We start from the raw sequence: 21,823 nt of genomic DNA, 5'->3' as shown, positions 1-21,823 counted from the left end.
AATAGACAAAATTGAAGATAGAGAATGTCATCTTATCTAACCAAGCAGAGACGATAACAAGAGATTATTGCTAAACCCAGACTACCCTCTACCAAATGCTTCGTCTTGAATATCTGTGCATAAAAAACAAAAAAAAAGGACCGTACATGTAGATAAATTGGAGATTCAGTACAGTAGTCGGGATCATAAGCGCCCCCTTGCATGGTATCATCTTAAGCTAGGCGTTTCCTTTGGTAACAACATTTTTTTATAACATAGTAACAATTTGTTCTTTTGGTAAATCCAAGTAACAGATTGAAGTACTTGCTGTCCACACCTTCAGCAAGTTGCATTGGATAAAGGTACGTCTTCCCTTTATCAACTTGAAGGATCGAAGTATCAGACTACAAATGTGCTTCTGTGCAGCCAATTTGTTGCTTAACAATCCTTCTGTCCCAACTCCTTTACAAATGCACTCGAGTCATTATTAGTTGGAAACTAACGTAGGATCTTTACCTGAATGCAACCCTCGAGTCATTGTTAGTTTCCATCCTTTCATCACAGGAGTAGTTGTTTAGCAAAGATTTGATGTGTTGAACCTCCTTGGGCATTGATCCAGTAAGGACCTGATTTGAAATATATCAAAATAGAACATCACGTGAAACAGAATATGTAGACTGATTATCATCTCTCCTAGTGTTAAGTTTCAACATCAACACATTTATATTCTACCTCATGTCCGGTTTCAGTTATCAGGACTTCATCCTCGATTCTTATTCCAATGCCTTGGTACCTATACATGCCACACGGATACTGATTAATAATAATAGTCAATAATGAAATATAGGCCTCAATAGAAAAGGTCTTGAAGACTCACAAAAGAATATGATTGGGTGATTGGGTAGAAACGCTTACCACTTGATCATTTGTTTCCAGTTATGAAAAAGGAATGTTAAGGAAAGGAAGTTGCTATATTCATTAAAGGTGTTGTTTTCTATTTGAGAGAATTCTATGGAATCTATAAAATAGTAAACCCAATTCACATGCGTGTACACCACATTAGGATTTTCAACGGATCATCAAATAATTTCAATGTACAGAACAATTGAATGAAGTGTAATAAGAAAATACCTCTTTGGACCATCAAAGGAGGATGGGATATAAACTCCTGGCTCAATTGTTATCACCTATCCATTAAAAAAGAATTTACAGTAAAAAAATGTGCTCAAGAGACGTTAAAGAAATTAAAAACCAGAAACCATGATCTTCCGGGATTTCCTTGCCATTGTTTCTACTTAAGCCATGAATAGAAAGTTCAGTAGACCAACCCAACTGGAAAAATTAAGATAGTTCCAACAAAGCCAAGATATCAGGAATCCAAGGCCACGATTATAACTTACAACACCTGGCTTCAGAGGACGGTCATTGCTAACCATGGAGCAATCGTGAACATCCATTCCCAGATAGTGACCTGGTTGATCATGAAGAAAAGAACTTTCTATTTAATCAGGCAAAAGATGGCTATTGCATATCTTGCTTACACAACAAATGAACTACCATAAGAAACAAATTCACTAAGCTTGCAGTTAGTGAAGGGCACACTACTTCTGTATGAATCATGCTGTTTAAATAAAAAACAATAGAACATAGTGGAAATGAAGGAAAGCCAAGAACTACCTATAGATGTTGGGTTCAACTGGTGGAAAGTCCGAGAATTGCTTCTACCATCTTTCAAGATTCCAACCTCTTTAAGTCCTGTTTGCAGCATTTCAACCTATCCATGTATTCTAAAAAGGATCAATGCCCTTTATATGTCAATAGTGCTTCCACATTTACCAATAAACGTCCAAACCAGTTAACCACGACAGCTGATAGTTTACTGACAAGGTCCTCTATTCATGCTGCTTTTTCTGGCATTCATTTTCATGCATGGATTTTTTTTTTCTTTTTGCAATCAATCTCAGGTGTTGGAAATAGCAGATTATGCGGCTCCTTCCGAATATGGAGACATGGGATCAAGCCCGCATAACTGCAGGTCCTCTGTGTTAAGGTCAGTAGACCTCAATGCACCCTGCTCTGCCCCCACCCCTTAATCCCCCTGTTATGTGTAAATATGTAATACCAAAAATAACATATATTTTAAAAAATTCCAATTATGTCATGAAAAATAATGTGCATGAAAATACCCCAGAAATAGCCATAACAAATTTCCTTAATATTATTTACTTTATTTTTCTTGGTTGCTGAAGTTTATTTAAAAAGAAAGAAAAACGACAATGACAACAACTATGGCAACCTCAAAACACATTATAAATGATCCCTAGAAGCCCTTTTTCACAAGAAAGTGAATAATTGTCATTTTCTGATCTTGGTAAAAGAAAAATCTTTTAACAAAATGCAAGTCTAGATGAGCCCTATTTATCTACAAGTGGGAATGACCCTTCAACAACAATTGGACAACGTTGTCACTTCACCATTTCAAGACAAAGAAATCAAATCAGAGCTGGAAAATGTATAACCAGCCAACATGGTCCCAGAAGAAGGTTTCTGATGCCACAGAAGCCTGAGACCCTGAGTTTCCAAGAGAGCAAATTGTCAAAGTTAGCTTAGCTCATTTTTCCTTATCGACGATGTCGATAGACATTGTTTCTTTCCTTTGAAAGAACGGATGGCAGATTTTTTATTTATTTTTTTGATATCTTCAGATGCCAGTTTTTTTTTCTTTTTTTTGGATCAATAACAACAATTTCATTAATCAAAAGGTACAAGGAGGGGGGAGCTAAACTTTCTTAACTCCCAACTGAGGCTAGAGCCCCACAAAAACTGAAATTACAACTGAGCCCAGAAGATAAATTCCCTACCCACCCCTGAAATTAGAACTGAAATTATAATCGGATGGCAGATTTTTAGCAGTTCTCATTGCTCATTTTCAAAGTGCTTTGTCATGAACAACAGAGAAGTGGAAATAGATGGATTAGTTTGTTATGTTGAACCATACCGAGTGGTTATGTATCTCACGAATGCTTGTACCAGGTTTGCAGAGCTTCACACACTCCTTATTGGTCTCTAGGATTAAATCATATAGCTCTTCCTGGAATCCAGAAACATCAATTATAAAAATTGTCAGTAGGTTATCATGACCGCAATATTTAAAAATTTAACTCTAAGAATGCTCAAGAACCAAGACTAAAATTCTCTAGACGTGGATTAGAGAAAAACAATAGTCCATTTGCATTGAAAGAACATTACGAAAAAGTGAACTTATGAAACGAAGAGAAAAGAAAAATGGTGAAGAAAGAGAGAACAAGGATAAGATAGATGTTGGGTCTAAAACACATGCCTACTCTCTCTCTCTCTCAAAATTACAGGAGGACCCCCATGGATCTAATATTACATAAAGTCCCTGACTGTATATTTCCCCTCAAGATACCACTAGCTAGCTTGTTCATAAAAATAATAATAATAATAATAATAATTTGGCAGCAATACTTGAGCTTCTCCTGAGGAAGGCAACCCAAAGTTCTAGCATGGTAGCAACTAGCTCTTAAACCACACCCACAGGGATCCGACCAGCTTGATTGCACCTATGGCTCTTTGGCAAGACAAGTCTTCAACTGATTAGAAGATACTCTCGGTGTTTCATGGCTTTCTCAAGAAATGGAGCAATCAGTTTTTATCAATAATGAAAATTTGTATTAATTCAGAATATCAATGCATCCAGAAGGATACAAGGAGACTGTACTAGCAGCATGAAGCTGACAAACTAAAGAAAAAGCTTTGCATTCACTCTGGTTTTAACCAAGGCATCAGCTATTGAATTAGCTAATCAAGGAGTCCATCTAAACAAGGAATTCAGATTGGATGCCATACCAATGGCTTCTCCAATCATCTGTCAGAGCCTCCAGTGACCTTCATTTTTGTTTTCCAGCCATCCCAAAACCACCTTACAATCCCCCTTGATCACCACATCCAACCATCCTAGTTATTGGGCTAACTTCAGTCCTTGTATAAGTACAGGTATCTCAACCTTTAATAAGTTCCCTAGACCAATCAGCCCTACAAAACTCATAATAATTCCATGATGGTCTCTTACCACACTTATGCCCAATGTTCCCAGGCTTCCAAGACTGCACCCATCAAAGTTAAGTTTCAGTTTCCCCATCTCTAGTGCTGGCCATGGAGTCTCAGTACAGTTCCAGGGCCCTCCAGAATAGGGGGAGTGATAAGAGATGAAAAGGGAATCCACTAGCTATGTATTCTGGTCCAATTGGGGTGGGAGATTCCTTGAGGGCTGAGATACTAGGAGCTCTTAAGGGGTACAAAGGATCAAAGACATGCATATTAATAAATTGATCATAGAAGATGATTCTGAAATTGTAGTGAACTGGTTAAAAGAGGACAACTCCAAGCTCTGGAACTACAGCAATGAGAAGAGGAAATTTAAGTGGCTGACTAAGGACATTGAAGTTAGTTGTACATGGGTAAAGAGAAGTGCAAACTCATAGGCAGATGGTTTAGCTAGGCAAGGGGTGAACAGAAACTCTATTTTTTGGGCTGTTTTGTAATTGATTTACAGTTTGTGTACATTGATGTATTAGGGAGTTAAGACTTTTTAGCTTAGCTATGTAATTTCTCAATCTGTAATAAAATTCACTGTTATTGATAAAAAAAAAGGAGTCTCAATACAGTTCTTCCTAGGGGAGAATCTAGCAACTGTGGCCCATCAGTATATCATCAGCTATTGGTCCTTTGAACTCCTTGATTGTAAGTACCCAATTAGCTGTCTTCACCATAGTATTCTATTATACTGTGCACATTTCCTAATTTGTTCTCACCATAGTATTCTACTATAGTGTGCACATCTCTCGTCAAATGTTACACAGGGATTGCCAACATTTAGCAGGAATTACAGCACCTGGAAAGGTTTCTCTAGTGTACAGAAGCCCCTAGAGCACCTTCTCTTAGTTTAGTGATAGGTTCTTGGTAAAAATCTTTGTCAATCATTAGCCAACACTTCTGTACCTCCTAGTCTCAATTCTACAAGTTACACATAAGTACTTCATTTTCGTGTTCTTTTCTTTAACCTAGAAGCCTAATTTCTTGTAGGGGTGCAAGTTTGTAATTTTACTTTACCTTACGGTAAATACAAGGCAGCTAGCCTTGACTCCGTCTGCATCCATGTCTATCCAAAGCTTATCCTGACACATCTATTAAAATTGCCTTTCTGATACACCTTGTGTTTCCAATACTTTGAACCTTGATTGGGCTCAGTTGTAAATTTGTAATGTGATTTTAACTGTGGAGAGGTAGCAGCCTGTACCTCTCCAAGGGATGTTTGCATTGTATGTACATATCTTGTTCCATGTTTTAAATAATACCTTAATTTACTTATTCAAAAAAAAAGCAGGATAGCAAGAAAGCTGATTTGCTGAGATCAGAAATCTTTTCTTGGACCAGGTGATGGCTTATCCAGAATATGAAGACTTCTTTTTTGAAAGGTGAAGAGTTGTATTAAGAAAGCAAAAAATTACAGCCCACTAAACCTGCACATCAAGGAACTGTGCCTGAACATGAAAGCTGTACACCAAATTTTTTTTGAAGATAAATAAAGAAGATTTTATTGCTAAAAGAAGAAAGTACATCATGACTAGGTGACAAGAGGTCACCCCCACCAGAATACAAGTGAAGCAAAACAGAAACCTCAAAAAACAAAGCTTTCAGAGACAACAAATCAGACATCAGAACTCCTTTTATGAATTCAGAGAAATCCAGAAATCAGCACCAAAGTCTTCTTTCTTCAGTCCATGAAACTCTGGAAGCAGCAGCACCCAACCAATAACTGTTTAACTGATAACAGCCACCACCTCTTCCAATCTTTTCTTCTTCTCCTCAAAAATTCTTCTGTTTCTTTCCTTCCAGATCTCCCAACAAACAGCGAAGGGAATACAGATCCATAAAATCTTACTCTTAATACCACCTTGGATTCTTGGCCAGCAACTAAAAATTTCAGCTAGATCTGACATAGAACACCTATCCACCTTGAACAGCTTGAAAAAGTAGGACCAAACTGGAGTTGTAAAGCCACATTGAAGCATTAGGTGAAGAACATCTTCCTCTCCAGCAAAACACAGCGCACACCAACTTTCTTTTTTTTATCAATCACAGCGCACACCAACTTGGGAACTAATACATAACCTCTAGCAATCAGCCAAGCAAAGGCTTCAGCCCTTGGTGGCACTGGTTTACCCCAAATACCCCTAGCTGGATCAGCCTCCACCTGGTTTCTGATCAAAGCCAAATGCATTGACTTGACTGTGAACTTCCCATCCTTACACTCTATCTCAATGTCTTAAAACATGGAGGCGTGACGCGAGGCGTTCCACTACCTAGAGGCATGAGGGGTAGTTCAGAACACAAGAGCCGTAAGCCTTCCGAACACAAGGGGGCGTAAGCCTCCTTAAGAGGAGGGGGTTAGGAGGAGGAAGGGGGGATCTCATTTTTTCATTATTTTTAATAAAAATCTTTTATACTAAGAAGAATAAAGATGCATAACATTAGTTGAAAGGGGGCAAACCACTTTCTTTCCCCTTATCTTTTCTTCCCTTCCCTTTCCTTTTCTTTTCTTTCCTTTTCTCTTTTTTCTTCTCTTTCTTTTTCTTTCCCTTTCCTTTCTTTTCCTTTCCTTTCCTTTTTTTTCTTTTTTTTCCTGTCTTTTTATATAAGATGTGCATGAGGCGTACGCCTCTCTAGCACGCTTCATGAAAAAAGTGCATGAGGCGTACACCTCAGAGGTGTCAGTGCCTCTGGCATACGCCTTAGGGTGTTTTGGGAGCGCCTCCAGGCGTATTACTCCCACGCCTTTTAAAACATTGCTCTATCCATAATTTGATATATGCAGCTGAGGATTGATCTCCAAGGCCTTCTGAAATTTGGATTCCAATTTCCAAATCACAGCACCATTAATTACTTCATAGCATTCTGAAATAGGCACTTCCTTCTTACCCGGCTTATACAACCTTGAGCATATTTCACAGAATTTCCCAATCCCTGACCAATCATCCTCCCAAAGCCTTATACTCAAACCACTTCCTACTTTCCAGGTATAAAAAAGGAATCATCAAAGAGTTAAATCTCATGATCCCTTTCCATACACCAACTCCATACGAGTATCTCACTTTGAATCCGACCCCATACTTACCAACCACCACTCTCCTCCAAAGGGCCTCCCTCTCTCTCTCTCCCAAACCTCCAAACCCACTTCCCCAATAAAGCTTTTTTGAAGGACTCCTACCCTTCTCAGCCCTAACCCCCATCCTTTTTTGGATCTGCACACCACCTCCCATTTAACCAAGTGAAACTTCTTTTTCTCAGCCCTAACATTCCACAAAAATTCTCTCTGAATTCTCACTCCCCCTCCACAGCAGCTGGAGCCTTTGGTAAAGATGGATAGTAAACCGGAAGATTTGAAAGAAAACCTTTTATCAAAGTTATTTTCACTGCAAAGGATAGGAATTTCCCCTTCCAGAGTCCAGCCTGCCAACCTTTGATCAATTCAGTCTAAAACAGGTTGCCATGTAGATGCAGCAGCAGCACTAGCCCCAATTGAAAGTCCTAGATAAGAAAAAAGGAAAGTCCCCAATCAGACACCCCATGGCCCCAGCACAATCCTCAAGCACTAATTGCTGAATATCTCCTACCCCTATCATTATACTCTTAAATTAATCTTGAGACCAGACAACAATTGGAAGCACTTAAGAATACTCCTTAGAGAAAAGACCTGCTCAACTGATGCACCCGTGAATATTAATGTGTCATCAGCATATTGCAAGTGAGAAATGATCAAATCTTCACTTCCAACCCTGAACACGGAAATCAGCCCCACTTCTCTCAATTTATCAATCAACTTGATCAAAACTTCCACCACCAGACAAACAACATTGGGGAGAGGGGATCCCCTTGCATTAAACCCCTTGGAGAACTAAAAAAATCAGTTGAAACCCCATTCACCCAGTGTTTTAAAAGCACAAGGCGCAAAAAAAGCGCAAGGTCCAATTTGCGCCTGAGGCGCAAGGCGAGGTGTGCGCCTTTTTAAAAAAGGCGCAAAATTACAAAAAAAAGCTAAAAAATAAAAAAGGTCAGAAAATTCCAAAAGAATGCCAAAAAATTAAAAAATATTAAAACATAATGTTAATAAAAATATAAACTTAAACTTTAAAATAAATGATTTAAAAAACCTATTATCTAAAATTAAAATACATAAACATAACATGCAAAGTGTATTCAAATGAAAATCTAAAAATAAAAGCAAACATATAAAGCATTTTTAAGGATGTAAAACCCACAATCTCATTTTTTCCTTAATTGCATTGCTTCAAGTAGTTAATGTGATGTAAAACATATGGCATTCTTGATTCTATGAGTCGCCTTTGTAGCACGCCCCTCGAGGCAAGCCCGAACAAGTCTATGTTAGGGTCTGAAATTCTTATTTCTCACATAAATCCGCCCCCGGACCAGCCATTAGACTAAAAAAAAAAAGCAAAAAGCGCAAAATTTCAAAAAGGTGCATGCCTAGGCGCACCAAGCTCGCGCCTTTTGAAAGAGATGCGCCTAGGACCTGGGCGAGGCGCATACCCCAAAATGCGCCTCGCCTGTGCGCCTAGGCGCGCCTTTCCCCAAAACCCATCCTTCTTATCACTTCTTCGGAAAGCCCCACTCCACATGATCATAAGCTTTTTCTAGATCAACTTTTTTTATAAAAGAATTTTCTAGATCAATTTTACAAATAACCCCTTCTCCCCCACTCCTAATTTTTGAGTCAACACACTCACTTGCAATCAATACCCATCCAGAATTTGTCTTCCTTGAACAAAAGCCATTTGTGTTAAGCTCACCACCAAATGTAACACAAATTTAACCTCCCAGACAGCACCTTAGCCAGAATCTTGAACGGCTGCAGATTAGGCTGATTGGCCTAAAGTCTCTAACTCTCACAGCCCCGTCCACCTTTTTTTTTATCAGTAACAAAAAACTTTATTAATGATGTGAATATTTATGAAGCTTTAGATACAATAGGGGAGGTAAAAAGGCTTAGCTCCCATCAACAGAATACAATGACAGAAAGTTAAAAATTAACACAAAAGATAACCTCCCTATTCACCCCCTGCTTGGCCAGCCCATATGCAAGTGAGTTAGCAGTCCTCTTCACCCAGCTATATTGTATCTCAATGTCTCTGCCCAACCAACAGAATTTTTTTCTTTTCATTGTTATAGCTCCACAAGCCACTGTCCTCTTCCTTCAGCCAGCTAATCACCACCTTCGAGTCACCTTCCAAGACCAAACGTCTGATATTTAGTTCCCTTGCTCTTTGAATTCCTTCTAGAGCTGCAAGGATCTCAGCCCTAAGAGAGTCTCCTTCCCAAATGGGGCCTAAGAACAAAGCAATAGCAACCCCTTCCTCATTCCTGAATACTCCCCCAATCCCAGAAGGCCCTGGATTCCTCAAACTACTGCCACCAAATTTCAGTTTTATAAATCCAGAGGAAGGGGACCATGAGGGACTAGGGGTCCTCTTACACAAAGCAGAAGTAGCTATCTCTTTTCAATTTCTTAATAAGTCAGCCACAGGAAAGTCTGAGAACAGCTCCAAAGATTTTAGCCAATGGACAGCCCTTAAAAGTAATTAGATCTAATAGGTTTGCCAGGGCTCTTTCCTTGTCTGAGAAAATTCGTTTCTTTCTTCCCATAGGGACCAACATACAGCTGCCCTATTGCTCCTCCACATAATCTCCCACTCTTCTTAGGCCATCTGAAAAACACAGGAGAGAACAGCCTCTGGACACTCTCGGGGGGATTCCAAGAGCACCAAAGAGGGAGAGAGCCCACTCCCATACAGTTTTAGTGCCCTTACCATAAGGTGATAACCATAAGGGAAAGAGCCCACTCCCATACAGTTTTAGTGCCCTTACAAGAAACCATAAGGTGGTAACCATAAGGGAAAGAGCCCAATCCCATACAGCCCCGTCCACCTCCAGGATGAGGGAAATGAAAGTTGCATTAGCCGACCTTTCCAGATTTTTTTTTATCAATAACAGAAACTTTTATTAATAAAGGATAAGGAAGAAAATACAACAGGAGGGGGGGTAAAAACTCTTAACCCACCCTAAAAGTAAAACATCACATTACAACACAACCCAAAACTCTTCCCATAGGGACCAACACACCCCTTGTTTAGCTAAAAAATCTGCGAAAGAATTGGCACTCCTCTTGGACCACTGAAACTGAATTTTCATGTCTTGAGTAAGCTGGTAAATTGTCTTTTTTTCATTCAAGAATTTCCACAAACTAACATCTTCCTTTTGCAGCAAGTTAATAGTCAATCTAGAGTCACCCTCCACCAGCAACTTCCTAATATTCAGCTGTTTGGCTCTTTTTATTCCTTCTAATACTGCTGAAATTTCAGCTCTTAGAGAATCCCCCTGATAAAATTCAGATGTAGAGAAGAAGAAGATTAAATGTTCTAGCCGAACTAGAGAGAAAATCATCTTCTCTAGTCGGCCAGCCTTTATTTATACTTTTCTAAATAAACAAGAATTACTCTTATAACCTCACTTAAGTGAGAGCCACATCAGCTAACTTAATATCTACTCATCAATACAATTAACATATAACTTAATATAAAAAGCCTATACTACTCTTCTACAGCCGACTCTAACACCCCCCAACCTATAGGCCCTGAAAACATGGCCAAAACTCGACCTTCTTTGTCCCTGAACACTCCACCTACACTTGAAGGGCCTGGGTTTCCTTCGCTGCTGCCATCAAAGTTCAATTTAGTGAACCCCAAAGTTGGAGGAGACCAAGTTGGAACAGGGGAATTAATCAACCGAGCGGACCAGGCTACTTCTTTCCAATTTCTAATGATATCTCCTATTGAGAAACCTTCAAATAGCTTCATAGACTTGACCCAATGAATCACCCTAACATAGATCAAGTCAATGATGGCTTCTTTGTTCTTTTCTTTTTCATGGAAAGTACATTGATTCCTTTCCTCCCAACACTGTCCAGTATACAGCTGCTTAGTGTTTTAAAAGTGCAAGGCGCAAAAAAAGCGCAAGGGCCAATTTGCACCTGAGGTGCACACCTTTTTAAGAAAGGCGCAAAATTACAAAAATAAAAAAAGCTAAAAATAAAAAAAGTCAGAAAATTCAAAAAAAAAGCCAAAAACTTAAAAAAAATATTAAACATAATGTCAATAAAAAATATAAACTTAAATTTTAAAATAAATGTTTTAAAAAACCTATTATCTAAAATTAAAATACATAAACATAACATGTAAAGCATATTCAAATGAAAATTTAAAAATAAAAGCAAACACATAAAGCATTTTCAAGCATGTAAAACCCACAATCTCTTTTTCTCCTTAATTGCATTGCTTCAAGTAGCTAATGTGATGTAAAACATATTGCATTCTTGATTCTATGAGTTGCCTTTGTACCACGCCCCTCGAGGCAGCAAGCCCGAACAAGTCTATGTTAGGGTCTGAAATTCTTATTTCTCGCATAAAAAACAATGATTTTATAACTTTCATTGCCTTTTAAGAAGATATTTTATTGCAATGAATGAATGAACAACATTAGCAAATAGGGGGTGAGGTACAAGGCGTTAGACTCGGAAAAAAAAAGCAAAAAGCACAAAATTTTAAAAAGGCGCATGCCTGGGCTAAGGTGCAAGGCGCACCGGGCGTGCGCCTTTTGAAAGGGGTGCACCTAGGACATGGGCAAGGCGCATACCCCAAAGTGCGCCTAGACGCGCCTTTTAAATCACTACAGCTGCTCTTACACATCTCCACAAGATTCTACCTCTCTTTTTTAAACCCCTCACTGAAGTAGACATAAACAAGCTTTGCACACTTGGAGGGGTGGGCCACCTGCAACCAGAGAAAAACCAACACCAGATTTCTGATACAAAAAGACAGGAAACTAACAAGTGATAGCAGCTCTCACCATTCTTCTTACATAAGATGCACCAATGCAGGGATAAACACCAACTTGGCCTTTTCTTTTGAAGTATGTCACAAATGCTACACTTTCCTAGGATAGCTTCCTAGCAAAAAGCACCCACTTTGGGAGGAATTGGTCTACCCCAAACTTTTGGGCCCGAGAAAGGAAAATCAAGGGCCGATTGGGAATGGGTTAATTCCTTGAAAAAAGAAGAGCAAGAAAAGATACCCAAAGGAGTAGGAACCCAAATCCTACTGTCTATTCTAGAGGGGTCAACAACTACCACCTCCAGAATCTTAAGCAAATTAGAAATGGAATCCAATTCAGAGTCTCTAAGAGCCCTTCAAAAGCCTAGGTTCCAATCAGGGAAAGAATTAGAAAAGGTTAGGAATTGAGAGAGAGAACAAAGAGGGAAACTGCTCTTTCAAAGGTGTGTCACCCACCCAGATATGTCCCCAAAATCTTATAGAATTACTAGAGCAAAGGTCATACCTGATAAAAGGAAGGAAGGATGGAAGAATAGCATAAATAGACTTCCAGGGAGAAGCTCTTGTGGCCCTAGATGAAACACCCTTGTCCCAGCCATCTACCTCTTGCCCATGAATACTTAGGATAAATTTAGCCCACAGGTTATCTCTTTCCTTTGTCAATCTCCATAACCATTTCCCCAACAGAGATTCATTCTTCTTCTGCAAGTTACCCAAGCCAAGACCACCATCATCTTTGGCTCTAGTGACTAGATCCCACCTAACTCTATGATCCCTTTTCTCCTCCCTCGGTTCCCATAGGAAATCTCTCATAAGTTTCTCCAGCACCCTACACACACTCCCCCAAGAATTTTAAACACAGACAGAAAGAAGATTGGGAGGTTTGCCAAGGTTCCTTTAATCAAGGTTATCCTACCACCCAAAGACAAGTAGTTTTTCTTCCATGAAGTCCAAATTTTTATCCTCCCAAAATTCTTCAAACAAAGTCAACCAATCTTTTTTTATTATATCCCAATACATTTTGTAAAAACCAATGTTAAAACCATCTGACATCAATTTGCTCTTTGGTAATTACAAAAAAAAAAAAGTGTATCAGAAATATTAAAAAAAAAGAACTACAAGGGGTGTCCCCAAAACATCTTGCATTGCAATCCAGGAGCAGATTCTATCCCAAAGATCCTTCACAGTTTCATCCCCCAATTTCCCTCTTCAAAAACTCTGGAGTTTCTTTCCAACCACACGGTCCATACTAGGGCCAATGGAAGGACATCCCAAATCACCTTTTCTTTCCTACCCAGCTCAGATAGATAACAACTCCTCAAAAAAACCACCAAAGTTTCCAGAGAAAAAAAAAACTATTGTATCCCAAAAATGTCAAAAAGCCTCACCCAAGGTATTTTGAAAAGACTGCAATGAGGAAATAAATGATCCACTGAAGAAATAATCGAATCTTATGTAACAAGGCGAAAAATATAGATGAGCTAATCCATGCTGTAACAAACTGACCTCTTGGGTATCTATAGTTGTAATCTATTTTCCTATTTCATCAATAAAATTTTACCTTACCTTTACAAAATAATAATAATAATAATAAATGATCCACTGAAGGGGATTCTAAGGTGATTGTGAGCCGGCTGATGAATCCAGATTTAATTGTTTGGAGTTATAGGGACCTCATAAATAAGTCAAGTGCTTAATGAGACATATAACTCTTAGAGTCCAATGGGTGGGCAGGTTGGCAAATACTTTGGCTGACACTCTTGCTAAACAAGGGTCCTCTAGGGATGGGTTATTTTGGGCAACCATGTAATCTTTTTTATGATCCTTTGTAATGCTTAGGAGAGGCTGCACCCTGTGCCTCTCCAAGGGATGCTTGTAAAGTCGTATTCTACTTGATTAATGAAATCAGCTTTCAATTATCAAAAAAAAAAGAAAAAATAAATGATCCACCGACTCTAAACCCTCATTACAAAAGATGCAATTGGTATTCTCAACAATAAATTCCAGAATATGAGAGACATCCTATGGACTGAGCTTTCAGTCAACCCTTAATATGAGGAAAGCAGAGAGGGGGTAGAAAATCTGAAGTTAGTGGTGAAACTTTTTGAAGGGATTTCTAATTTGAAAATCAATTGGTCTAAGAGTTTAGTGACTGGTATCAATGTGGAAGATGATGATCTGAAATCTATGGCAGATTTATTGGGTTGTGAGAAAGGAAATTGGCCTTTGTGTTATTTAGGATTACCTCCTGGTGGCAACCCTAGGTCGGCTAGTTTTTGGAACCCAGTAGTGGAGATATTTGAGAAAAGACTGGCAAGTTGGAAAATGAATTACATTTCTTTGGGTGGGAGAATTATGTTGATCAAATCCACTTTAGCAAACCCCCCAGTGTACTATATGTCGGTTTTTAGGATGCCTCAAGCTGTGGTCAAAAGAGTTGAAAAGATCATGAGAGATTTCCTATGGGAGCCTGGTAAAGGGAAGAAGGATCATTTGGTTAGATGGGATAAGGTGATGCAGCTGAAGGTTGAAGGGGGTTTGTGCATTGGAAATGTTAAATTGAAGAACTCAGCTTTATTGAACAAATAGCTTTGGAGGTTTCCTAAAGAAAATGAGAGGTTGTGGACTAGAGCTATTTCAAGTATCCATGGGCTGTCAAACAACGGTTGGGATGCGGGCTGCTTGCATAGAGCTATTCTGGCTGCTCCTTGGAAGGCTATCCATGAGAACCTTCCTGTGTTCCTCAATCGCATAAGGTATGGTTTGGCTTTGGATGACAGAATCAGATTTTGGGAGGATATTTGGGTTGGGGAAGCCCCCCTTTCAGAGATTTCTCCTCTCTTTGATCTTTCTAACTTTAAAGGAAAACCTATTTGTGATTTTATTAGTTCTTCATCATCCCTTTCAAACCTAAGTTCGAATCTGGGCTTCACTAGAAATCTGAGAGAATCTGAAATTCCCAATGTCTTTGCTTTGCTCAGTAGTTTTGGGGGAGGGCGGCTCAGATTCTGGAGTATGGGCCCCTAATCGTTCCGGTTCCTTTTCTTGTAAGTCCTTTTTGACTTCTCTGGTTTCCACCTCCCCCTCTCCTTTCCCTGTTGATATGGTCACAGCCCATCCCTCCAAAAGTCGGTGTTTTTTGTTGGGAAGTGTTTCATGGCTCCATTAACACCTATGATCTGCTTCAGAGGAAAAGACCATATTGGTTCTTGTCCCCAAATTGGTGCTCCTTATATAAGTTGAATGATGAGATTGCCATTCATCTTTTGAATGGGCAATTCTGGCCCATCAGGTATTTGGTGGGGTAATTAGGGAAGAAGACAGAAATATTCTAGCTCTGCATTCAGGGCCTAATTAGCATGGTGATGTGGTGAGATCTGAACTGATGGCAGCAGTCAATGGAATAGAGAAAGCTAAAGAAATGAGGATTGATAGACTTTTAATTGAAGGTGATTCAAAAGTAGTTGTGGGTTGGCTGAAAAAGGGGGAAGGAATCATCTGGAAGTTAAGGAATGACTTCAGGCGCTTCAAGCAGATTTTTTTTTTTTTGATCAATAACACTTTCATTAATTCATCAATAGAAGATTTACAAAAGGAAGACAAACACGCTTATTTTCCAAGAGCAACAAAGAATCTCAAGAAAAGGAAAAAAAGAAAAAGAAAGAAAGAAAGAAAACACACTACAGTTACAGCTTGGCCCAAAAATGTGAGTCCCTTTCTGCCCCTTGTTTAGCTAAACCGTCAGCTAGGGAATTAGCCGATCTTTTAACCCAACGTATCTTAACTTCCATCTCCCGCACCAGCCACTTGAATTTCCTCCTCTCATTATTGTACTTCCATAAACCATTGTGATCTTTAAGCAGCCACCCTATCACCACCTCTGAATCCCCTTCAATTAAGAGTTTCCTGATGTCCAACTCCTTAGCTTTTTGGACTCCTTCCATAACTGCAAAGATCTCAGTTCTAAGGGAGTCACCCACTCAAATTGGGCCTGAGAACATGGCAGAAATGACCCCATTTTCATCCCTAAAAACACCCCCAATCCCTGATTGTCCCGGATTTTCCCTGCTACACCCATCAAAGTTTAGTTTCACGAAACCACTAGGTGGAGGGGTCCAAGCCACACACATTACTGACTTAGTTTGTGTGCAACTTGCAATTTTCCCCCACTTCCTCAACAAGTCATCCACAGTGTAATCTGTGAAAAGCTCCAAAGATTTCAGCCATTGTATCGCCCTAATTTGAATGATAGCCCTCAGATCTGCTGCTCCTCTCTGAGATTCTGAGAAAATCCTAGAGTTTCTTTCTTCCCAAAGTGTCCAACACACTGCAGCCCTTAGTCCTCTCCACATTGTCCTTCCCCTTTTTATCCGCCACCTAAAAACGAAGGGGAAAAAAGGCCTTGCAAGTCTGATGGGGGGTTCCAACTGCAACCAAAAAGGGACAAAGCCCATTCACAAATTAATCTCGCAAAAAGGCAAGACACCAGTAGGTGAAAACCAATCTCCCCATCAGATTTACAAAGAACACACCACTGAGGTGACAAACAAGTATTGGGTCTCTTCTTTTGGAGTAAATCACCAGTGTTGATTCTTTCCAGATAGGCTTCCCAACAAAAACTACCAACCCTAGAAGGTATTGCTCTGCACCAAACCTCATCAACAGGAAAAGGAAGGAAGGTAGGACTGGTGGACTGACTTAAGACTTTGAAGAAAGAAGCACAAGAAAAAATGCCATTGGGAGGTGTCAAAATTCTAGAATCCGCCCTAGTGGGGTCTAAGACAACGTTATCAAGAATTGCAATAAGGCTCAAAATAGTGTCAAAGTCTGAGTCCCTCAAATCCCTTCTTAGACCCAAGTTCCACCCAATCCCAGAAATGGAAGAGGACGGGGTGGTAAAAGACGAGATTGGCTCATTTTTCAAATCAGAAAGAGCAAACAAAGAAGGAAATTGATCCTTTAGAGGGGCACTCCCCACCCAGGTTTGTTCCCAAAATTTTATGGAGTTACCGGAATTCAAATCATACCTGATATTAGGGGAGAAAACTGGTAGCAGGGCATGAATGGCTTTCCAAGGAGAATTGCTTGTGGTCCTAGCTCTGATTCCAACGTCCCATCCATTATGCTCCAGCCCATGAATACTTGCCACTATTCTAGCCCAAAGCTTCTCCTTCTCCAAGGGAAATCTCCACAACCACTTTCCCAACAGAGTCATATTCCTTCTCCTAATATTCCCAAGCCCCAAACCACCACAAGTCTTACTCCTACAAACTATCTCCCAGCTCACTCTATGATCCCTCTTTTTTTCCTCTCCCGGTTCCCACAGGAAATCTCTCATTAACTTCTCCAATCTATTAGCAACCTTCACAGGGATTTTAAACACCTACAGGAAAAAGATAGGTAAATTAGCAAGTGTGGCCTTAATAAGAGTAATTCTCCCACCAAGAGAGAGGTAGTTCTTTTTCCATGACACCAGTCTTTTTTCAAACCTTTCCACCACCAGGTTCCAAAAGCTCTCTCTCATGGGATTATCCCCTAAAGGCAACCCTAAGTAGTTCAAAGGCCATCCCGAGACTTCACACCCCAACACATCAGCACTCTCCCTGATCTCTCCCTCCTCCAAATTCACCCCCACAACACAACTTTTCCCAAGGTTAACTTTCAAGTTGGATATTTGCTCAAACAGTTGTATCACCGACTTCAAATTCCTAATAAAGCTCACATTACCTCCTTCACAAAATAGAATCGTGTCGTCAGCAAACTACAAGTGAGTAAGAGGGGTTTCCGCACTCCCAACTCTCCAGCCTCTAATGAACCCCCTAGAATCTGCTCTGTGAATCAATTTCCCCAAAACCTCTGCAATTAGAATGAACAAGAAAGGAGAAAGGGGGTCTCCTTGTCTTATACCCCTATTGGCTGGAAAGAAGTCTACCACTGTCCCATTCACTAGCACTGAGTAATGACAATTCCGGACACAACCCATGATCCACTTACACCATCTAGCCCGAACCCAAATTTAGTCAAAACTTTCCTCAAAAATTCCCAGTCCACCAAGTCATAAGCCTTTTCCAAGTCCAACTTAAAAACCACTCCCTTCTTCTTATCCCTCTTAAAGTTCTCCACACTCTCATTAGCAATTAAAATCTGATCAGTAATTTGTCTTCCATTCACAAAAGCTCCTTGGTAGTGTGCAATGATATCTAGCAAAACCTTCTTCAGCCTCAAAGACCACACTTTTGCAATGATCTTATACAAGCTATTAACCAAGCTAATTGGCCTAAAATCCTTCGGGTGGGAAGCATCTTTCTTTTTAGGAATTAAGGCTATAAATGTGGAGTTCACACCCCGATTGACAATTCCTCTCCTGTAAAACTCCTCAAAAACCTGCAAGAGATCATCTTTCAAAATGTCCCAACAGTCCTGATAAAAAGCCATTGTGAACCCATCCGGCCCTTGGGCTTTTGTTCTATCCATAGAAAATACAGCCTCCTTGATCTCTTCTAAACTAAAGCTTCTCTTCAACCTTCTCCTGTTCTCCACCCCTACATCTGGCCAATCCAAACCTTCTACCCACACCCTTCTACACACTTGGCTTCTTAGGATAGATTTGAAGTGCTCCACACAAGCCCCGGCAATCTCCTCTTGATGCACTAGCTCAACTCCATCTACTACCAATTTGGAGATCAGGTTCTTCCTTCTCCTGCCTTCTGCTAGAGAGTGGAAAAACCTAGTGTTTTTGTCCCCCTCTTGCACCCATTTACACAGAGATTTTTGCCTCCAGCTAATTTCCTCCTTGTGCAGGCAGTCCTCTAACTGTCTTCTTAAATCTCTCCTGAGATCAATGTCTTCCTCTCCAAGTTCTCCCCTTTCTTCTTTAGAGACAAGGCTTTCAATTTTATCCAACAGATATCCCTTTCTTTTTTCTATCCTCCCAAACTCCACCAAATTCCACTCCTTGATTTTTGCTTTCAAAAATTGAAGTTTCTTATGGAATTTCATCCCCTTCCATTCCACCAAAGGGTTACACTCATACCACCACTCCCTCACTTTGTTGTTAAACCCTGGGTGGAGTAACCACATATTTTCAAATCTAAAGGGGGTAGGACCTCCACACCTTCTTTCCTCCTTACATAACACTATGGGCCAATGATCGGAGGTCACCCTTGGAAGAGCTCTAGAAGCCAAGGTTCCCCAATGAACTTCCCAATCCAGAGAGAACAGGAATCTATCCAATTTAGAGCAAATGGGTCTAGATTGGAGATTTGACCAAGTAAATGTCTTATGGGCTAGGGGGATCTCTTTAAGCTCAAAGTCATCCACAAAGCTGTTAAACTTCCTCATGCTTTTTGTCACCCTCTGGTTAACCTTATTGGATTCCTCCGATAATCTAATCACATTGAAGTCCCCGCCCATGCACCAGGGCCCATCCCACAACCCTCTAACATCCGCCAATTCCTCCCACAACTCCTTTCTCTTTCTATAGTCATTCGGTCCGTAAACATTTGTGAGAACCCACGTAAAATCACCTTCATGCTGCTTAAACTTCACAGAAAACGAGAACTTTCCAATCAACTCCTCCAGGCCTTCGACCACATCCCTCTTCCACATTGTTACAATCCCCCCGGATGCACCCCAAGAGGGAGCAGCCACCCAACTGATCCCCCTGGCTTTCCAAACACTCCGTGCCCAATTGTTATTAAACTCCATTCTCTTAGACTCTTGCAACAATACAATATCTGGGCCAAACCGTTTTATTACCTCTTTTATTGTCGCTCTCTTCCTTGCACTCCCAATTCCCCTCACATTCCAACTAAGGATCTTCATTCCACTTCTTATTTAAACCCCTTGCCACCTTCCACTACTTTCCCCCTTTCCTCCTATCTCCTTTTACCCCGAGATTGTTGTCTCCTACATCTCTCTTCAATCTCTCTACTTCACTCAATCTCCTCTTCTTTGTTCTGATCTCCTTCTTCCTCTTCTGTAATCTTTCTTTCAACACATTCAAATCTTCCAACCTACAGCCCAACTTCTCTATAAATTCAGCTATCAAGTCTTCTCTCACCGAGTCCTCCACCCCTACCATTCCTACAGAAACCCCTTCATCTCTGCCCATCTGCCCGTTCTTCCTCTCCCCTAGTCCCACCTTTGTTCTTTCCACTCCATCCAACCTCCCTCTCCTATTACTTCCCTCCTTCCCTGTTCCTTTCCCTCCAACTCTACCCTCAAACCTTTCCCTCCTCTCCACTAGCCCCTCCCCTCTCCCTTCCTCCCCTTCCCTCCTCCAAATCAATTTTCCTTCCACTTCCTTAAACACTTTTTCAATGATTTCCCACACTTTTTCACTCCTAAACCTTCCTTCCCTCACCTTCCCACTTTCCTTCATCCCCTTCTCCCCCTGTTCGGAGAGCCTGCCTTCTAGCAGGGCTGCATATTCATGGGCTATAAAACATGGAACAGAAACGGAATCTGGAACCAAAGACACGAGAGACACGTTAGTAGCACAAACCGAATTCACTAGGTTACCTGAGATTGGTGGACAGGCTAGAAAAGGATTGCTCCCGGCCTCCCTCTCAAGTTCCAAAGGTTGGTAAACATCTATCTCTCTTAGTTGGTTGGGAAGTACTTCTTGTCATTTGGTTTTCCCCAACCGGCTCAGTAACCCCAAAAAAACCTTTCATCTGCTCCACCTTTTCGACTCCCAACCTACGCCCTCCACGTGTCCACCACCCCGCCAGCTCATCATCTTCTACCTTAGGAACACCTCTCCACCACGACCATTCAACTTCAGAGGCCACCCACACCTTGTACCAGGCATCATCCGAGCGTACTTCAATGACCCTCGACAAGTTCTCGTACCTTACACCAGCGACCTGTAACTCCACGGCACCCAGAAATCGCTTATCAGCTTTCATCAAGATGCCTCCCAGACAATGCACGATGTGTTCAAGAACAGAGTTCCACCAGAGGTGAAAAGGAAGGCCTACAAGCTTCAACTGGACACAACCATCTTGGACTTCGACTTCATTGCAAAATGGACTCCAGTTCTGAACCTGTATCAGAACTCCATCCACCTCAACTGCTTTAAGACTTAGCTCCTGGTCGCCTACATCAAGCACAGCTTTCGTCTCTGCAAAAGGGAACAACATTGCTTCACTCCCAGATCCTAACTCCCCTGCCACTGTACACAGAACCCTTCTCCAGTCTGTCACTCCTCTATCAGCCACTAACACCTTTCTTTTCTTCCACTCATCCTTCCCTGCTCCTACCAATAATCTTCGAAGGCTAGAAGCGTAAGCAACCACCACCGGAGTGCCTTGCACCTCTACGCTCCCAGAGGAACTAATCGAGGCTGCCCCTTCCTGAGCTTTTTTACCCTGGTCTTTGGAAATTTGACCAGTTCTCTTCACCCCCTCTGCTCTCTTCACTTCCAAGGCTACAAGAAAAGACTGTAGCACCTTCACAAAGTCCATCCACCCTTTCCGTAGTCTCCCTTCTGGCACACACAGTAGTTGCTTTCCACTTGTTCCAAAAAACTCCACCACAGATATAAACCATCCCTTTCTGTTTCTTTTCAATTCTGTTACATACTTCTTACCTGGTACAGCCAAAGAATTTGTCCATCCAACTACCTTACCAGAGTTGATAGCCCCATCTATGAAACCTTTCAACCAGACTAAGACCTCCTTTGACACCAACACAGTCGCCCTGTTATTCTCTCTGATTTTCAAAACATCCTCACCTTTGATCCTTTCCTTTTCGAACTTGAAAGTCTTGGCTTCGATCGACACCTCAGACCTCCACCTTCCTACTACTCTGAACCTGCCCTCGTCCAAGAACCTACCTTCCATGGGTTCTTG

General features: G+C 40.8%; 1 protein-coding gene across 3 annotated transcripts in view; it reads right to left on the bottom strand.

Annotated features, from left to right (window-relative positions):
- Positions 1-32: 32 nt before the first annotated feature.
- LOC104607054 (Metallopeptidase M24 family protein) overlaps positions 33-21,823 on the bottom strand; it is a 29,098-nt gene continuing 7,307 nt past the window's right edge. For 2 of the 3 annotated variants that reach the window (XM_010272545.3, XM_088900208.1), the window contains exons 9-14: positions 2,978-3,070; positions 1,657-1,753; positions 1,380-1,450; positions 1,111-1,166; positions 712-772; positions 33-605 (exon numbers count right to left, since the gene is read on the bottom strand). In XM_010272545.3, coding sequence (XP_010270847.1) covers positions 492-605; positions 712-772; positions 1,111-1,166; positions 1,380-1,450; positions 1,657-1,753; positions 2,978-3,070 — 492 coding nt within the window. In that variant the 3' untranslated portion in view covers positions 33-491. The remainder of the gene's footprint in view (positions 606-711; positions 773-1,110; positions 1,167-1,379; positions 1,451-1,656; positions 1,754-2,977; positions 3,071-21,823) is intronic. The other variant, XR_016083796.1, reaches the window with a different exon arrangement.

This window comes from Nelumbo nucifera, chromosome 3, assembly GCF_055504915.1.
Source record: "Nelumbo nucifera cultivar China Antique chromosome 3, China Antique-T2T, whole genome shotgun sequence".
NCBI classification, from domain to species: Eukaryota; Viridiplantae; Streptophyta; class Magnoliopsida; order Proteales; family Nelumbonaceae; genus Nelumbo; species Nelumbo nucifera.
This window is presented reverse-complemented; position numbering and strand designations above follow the sequence as displayed.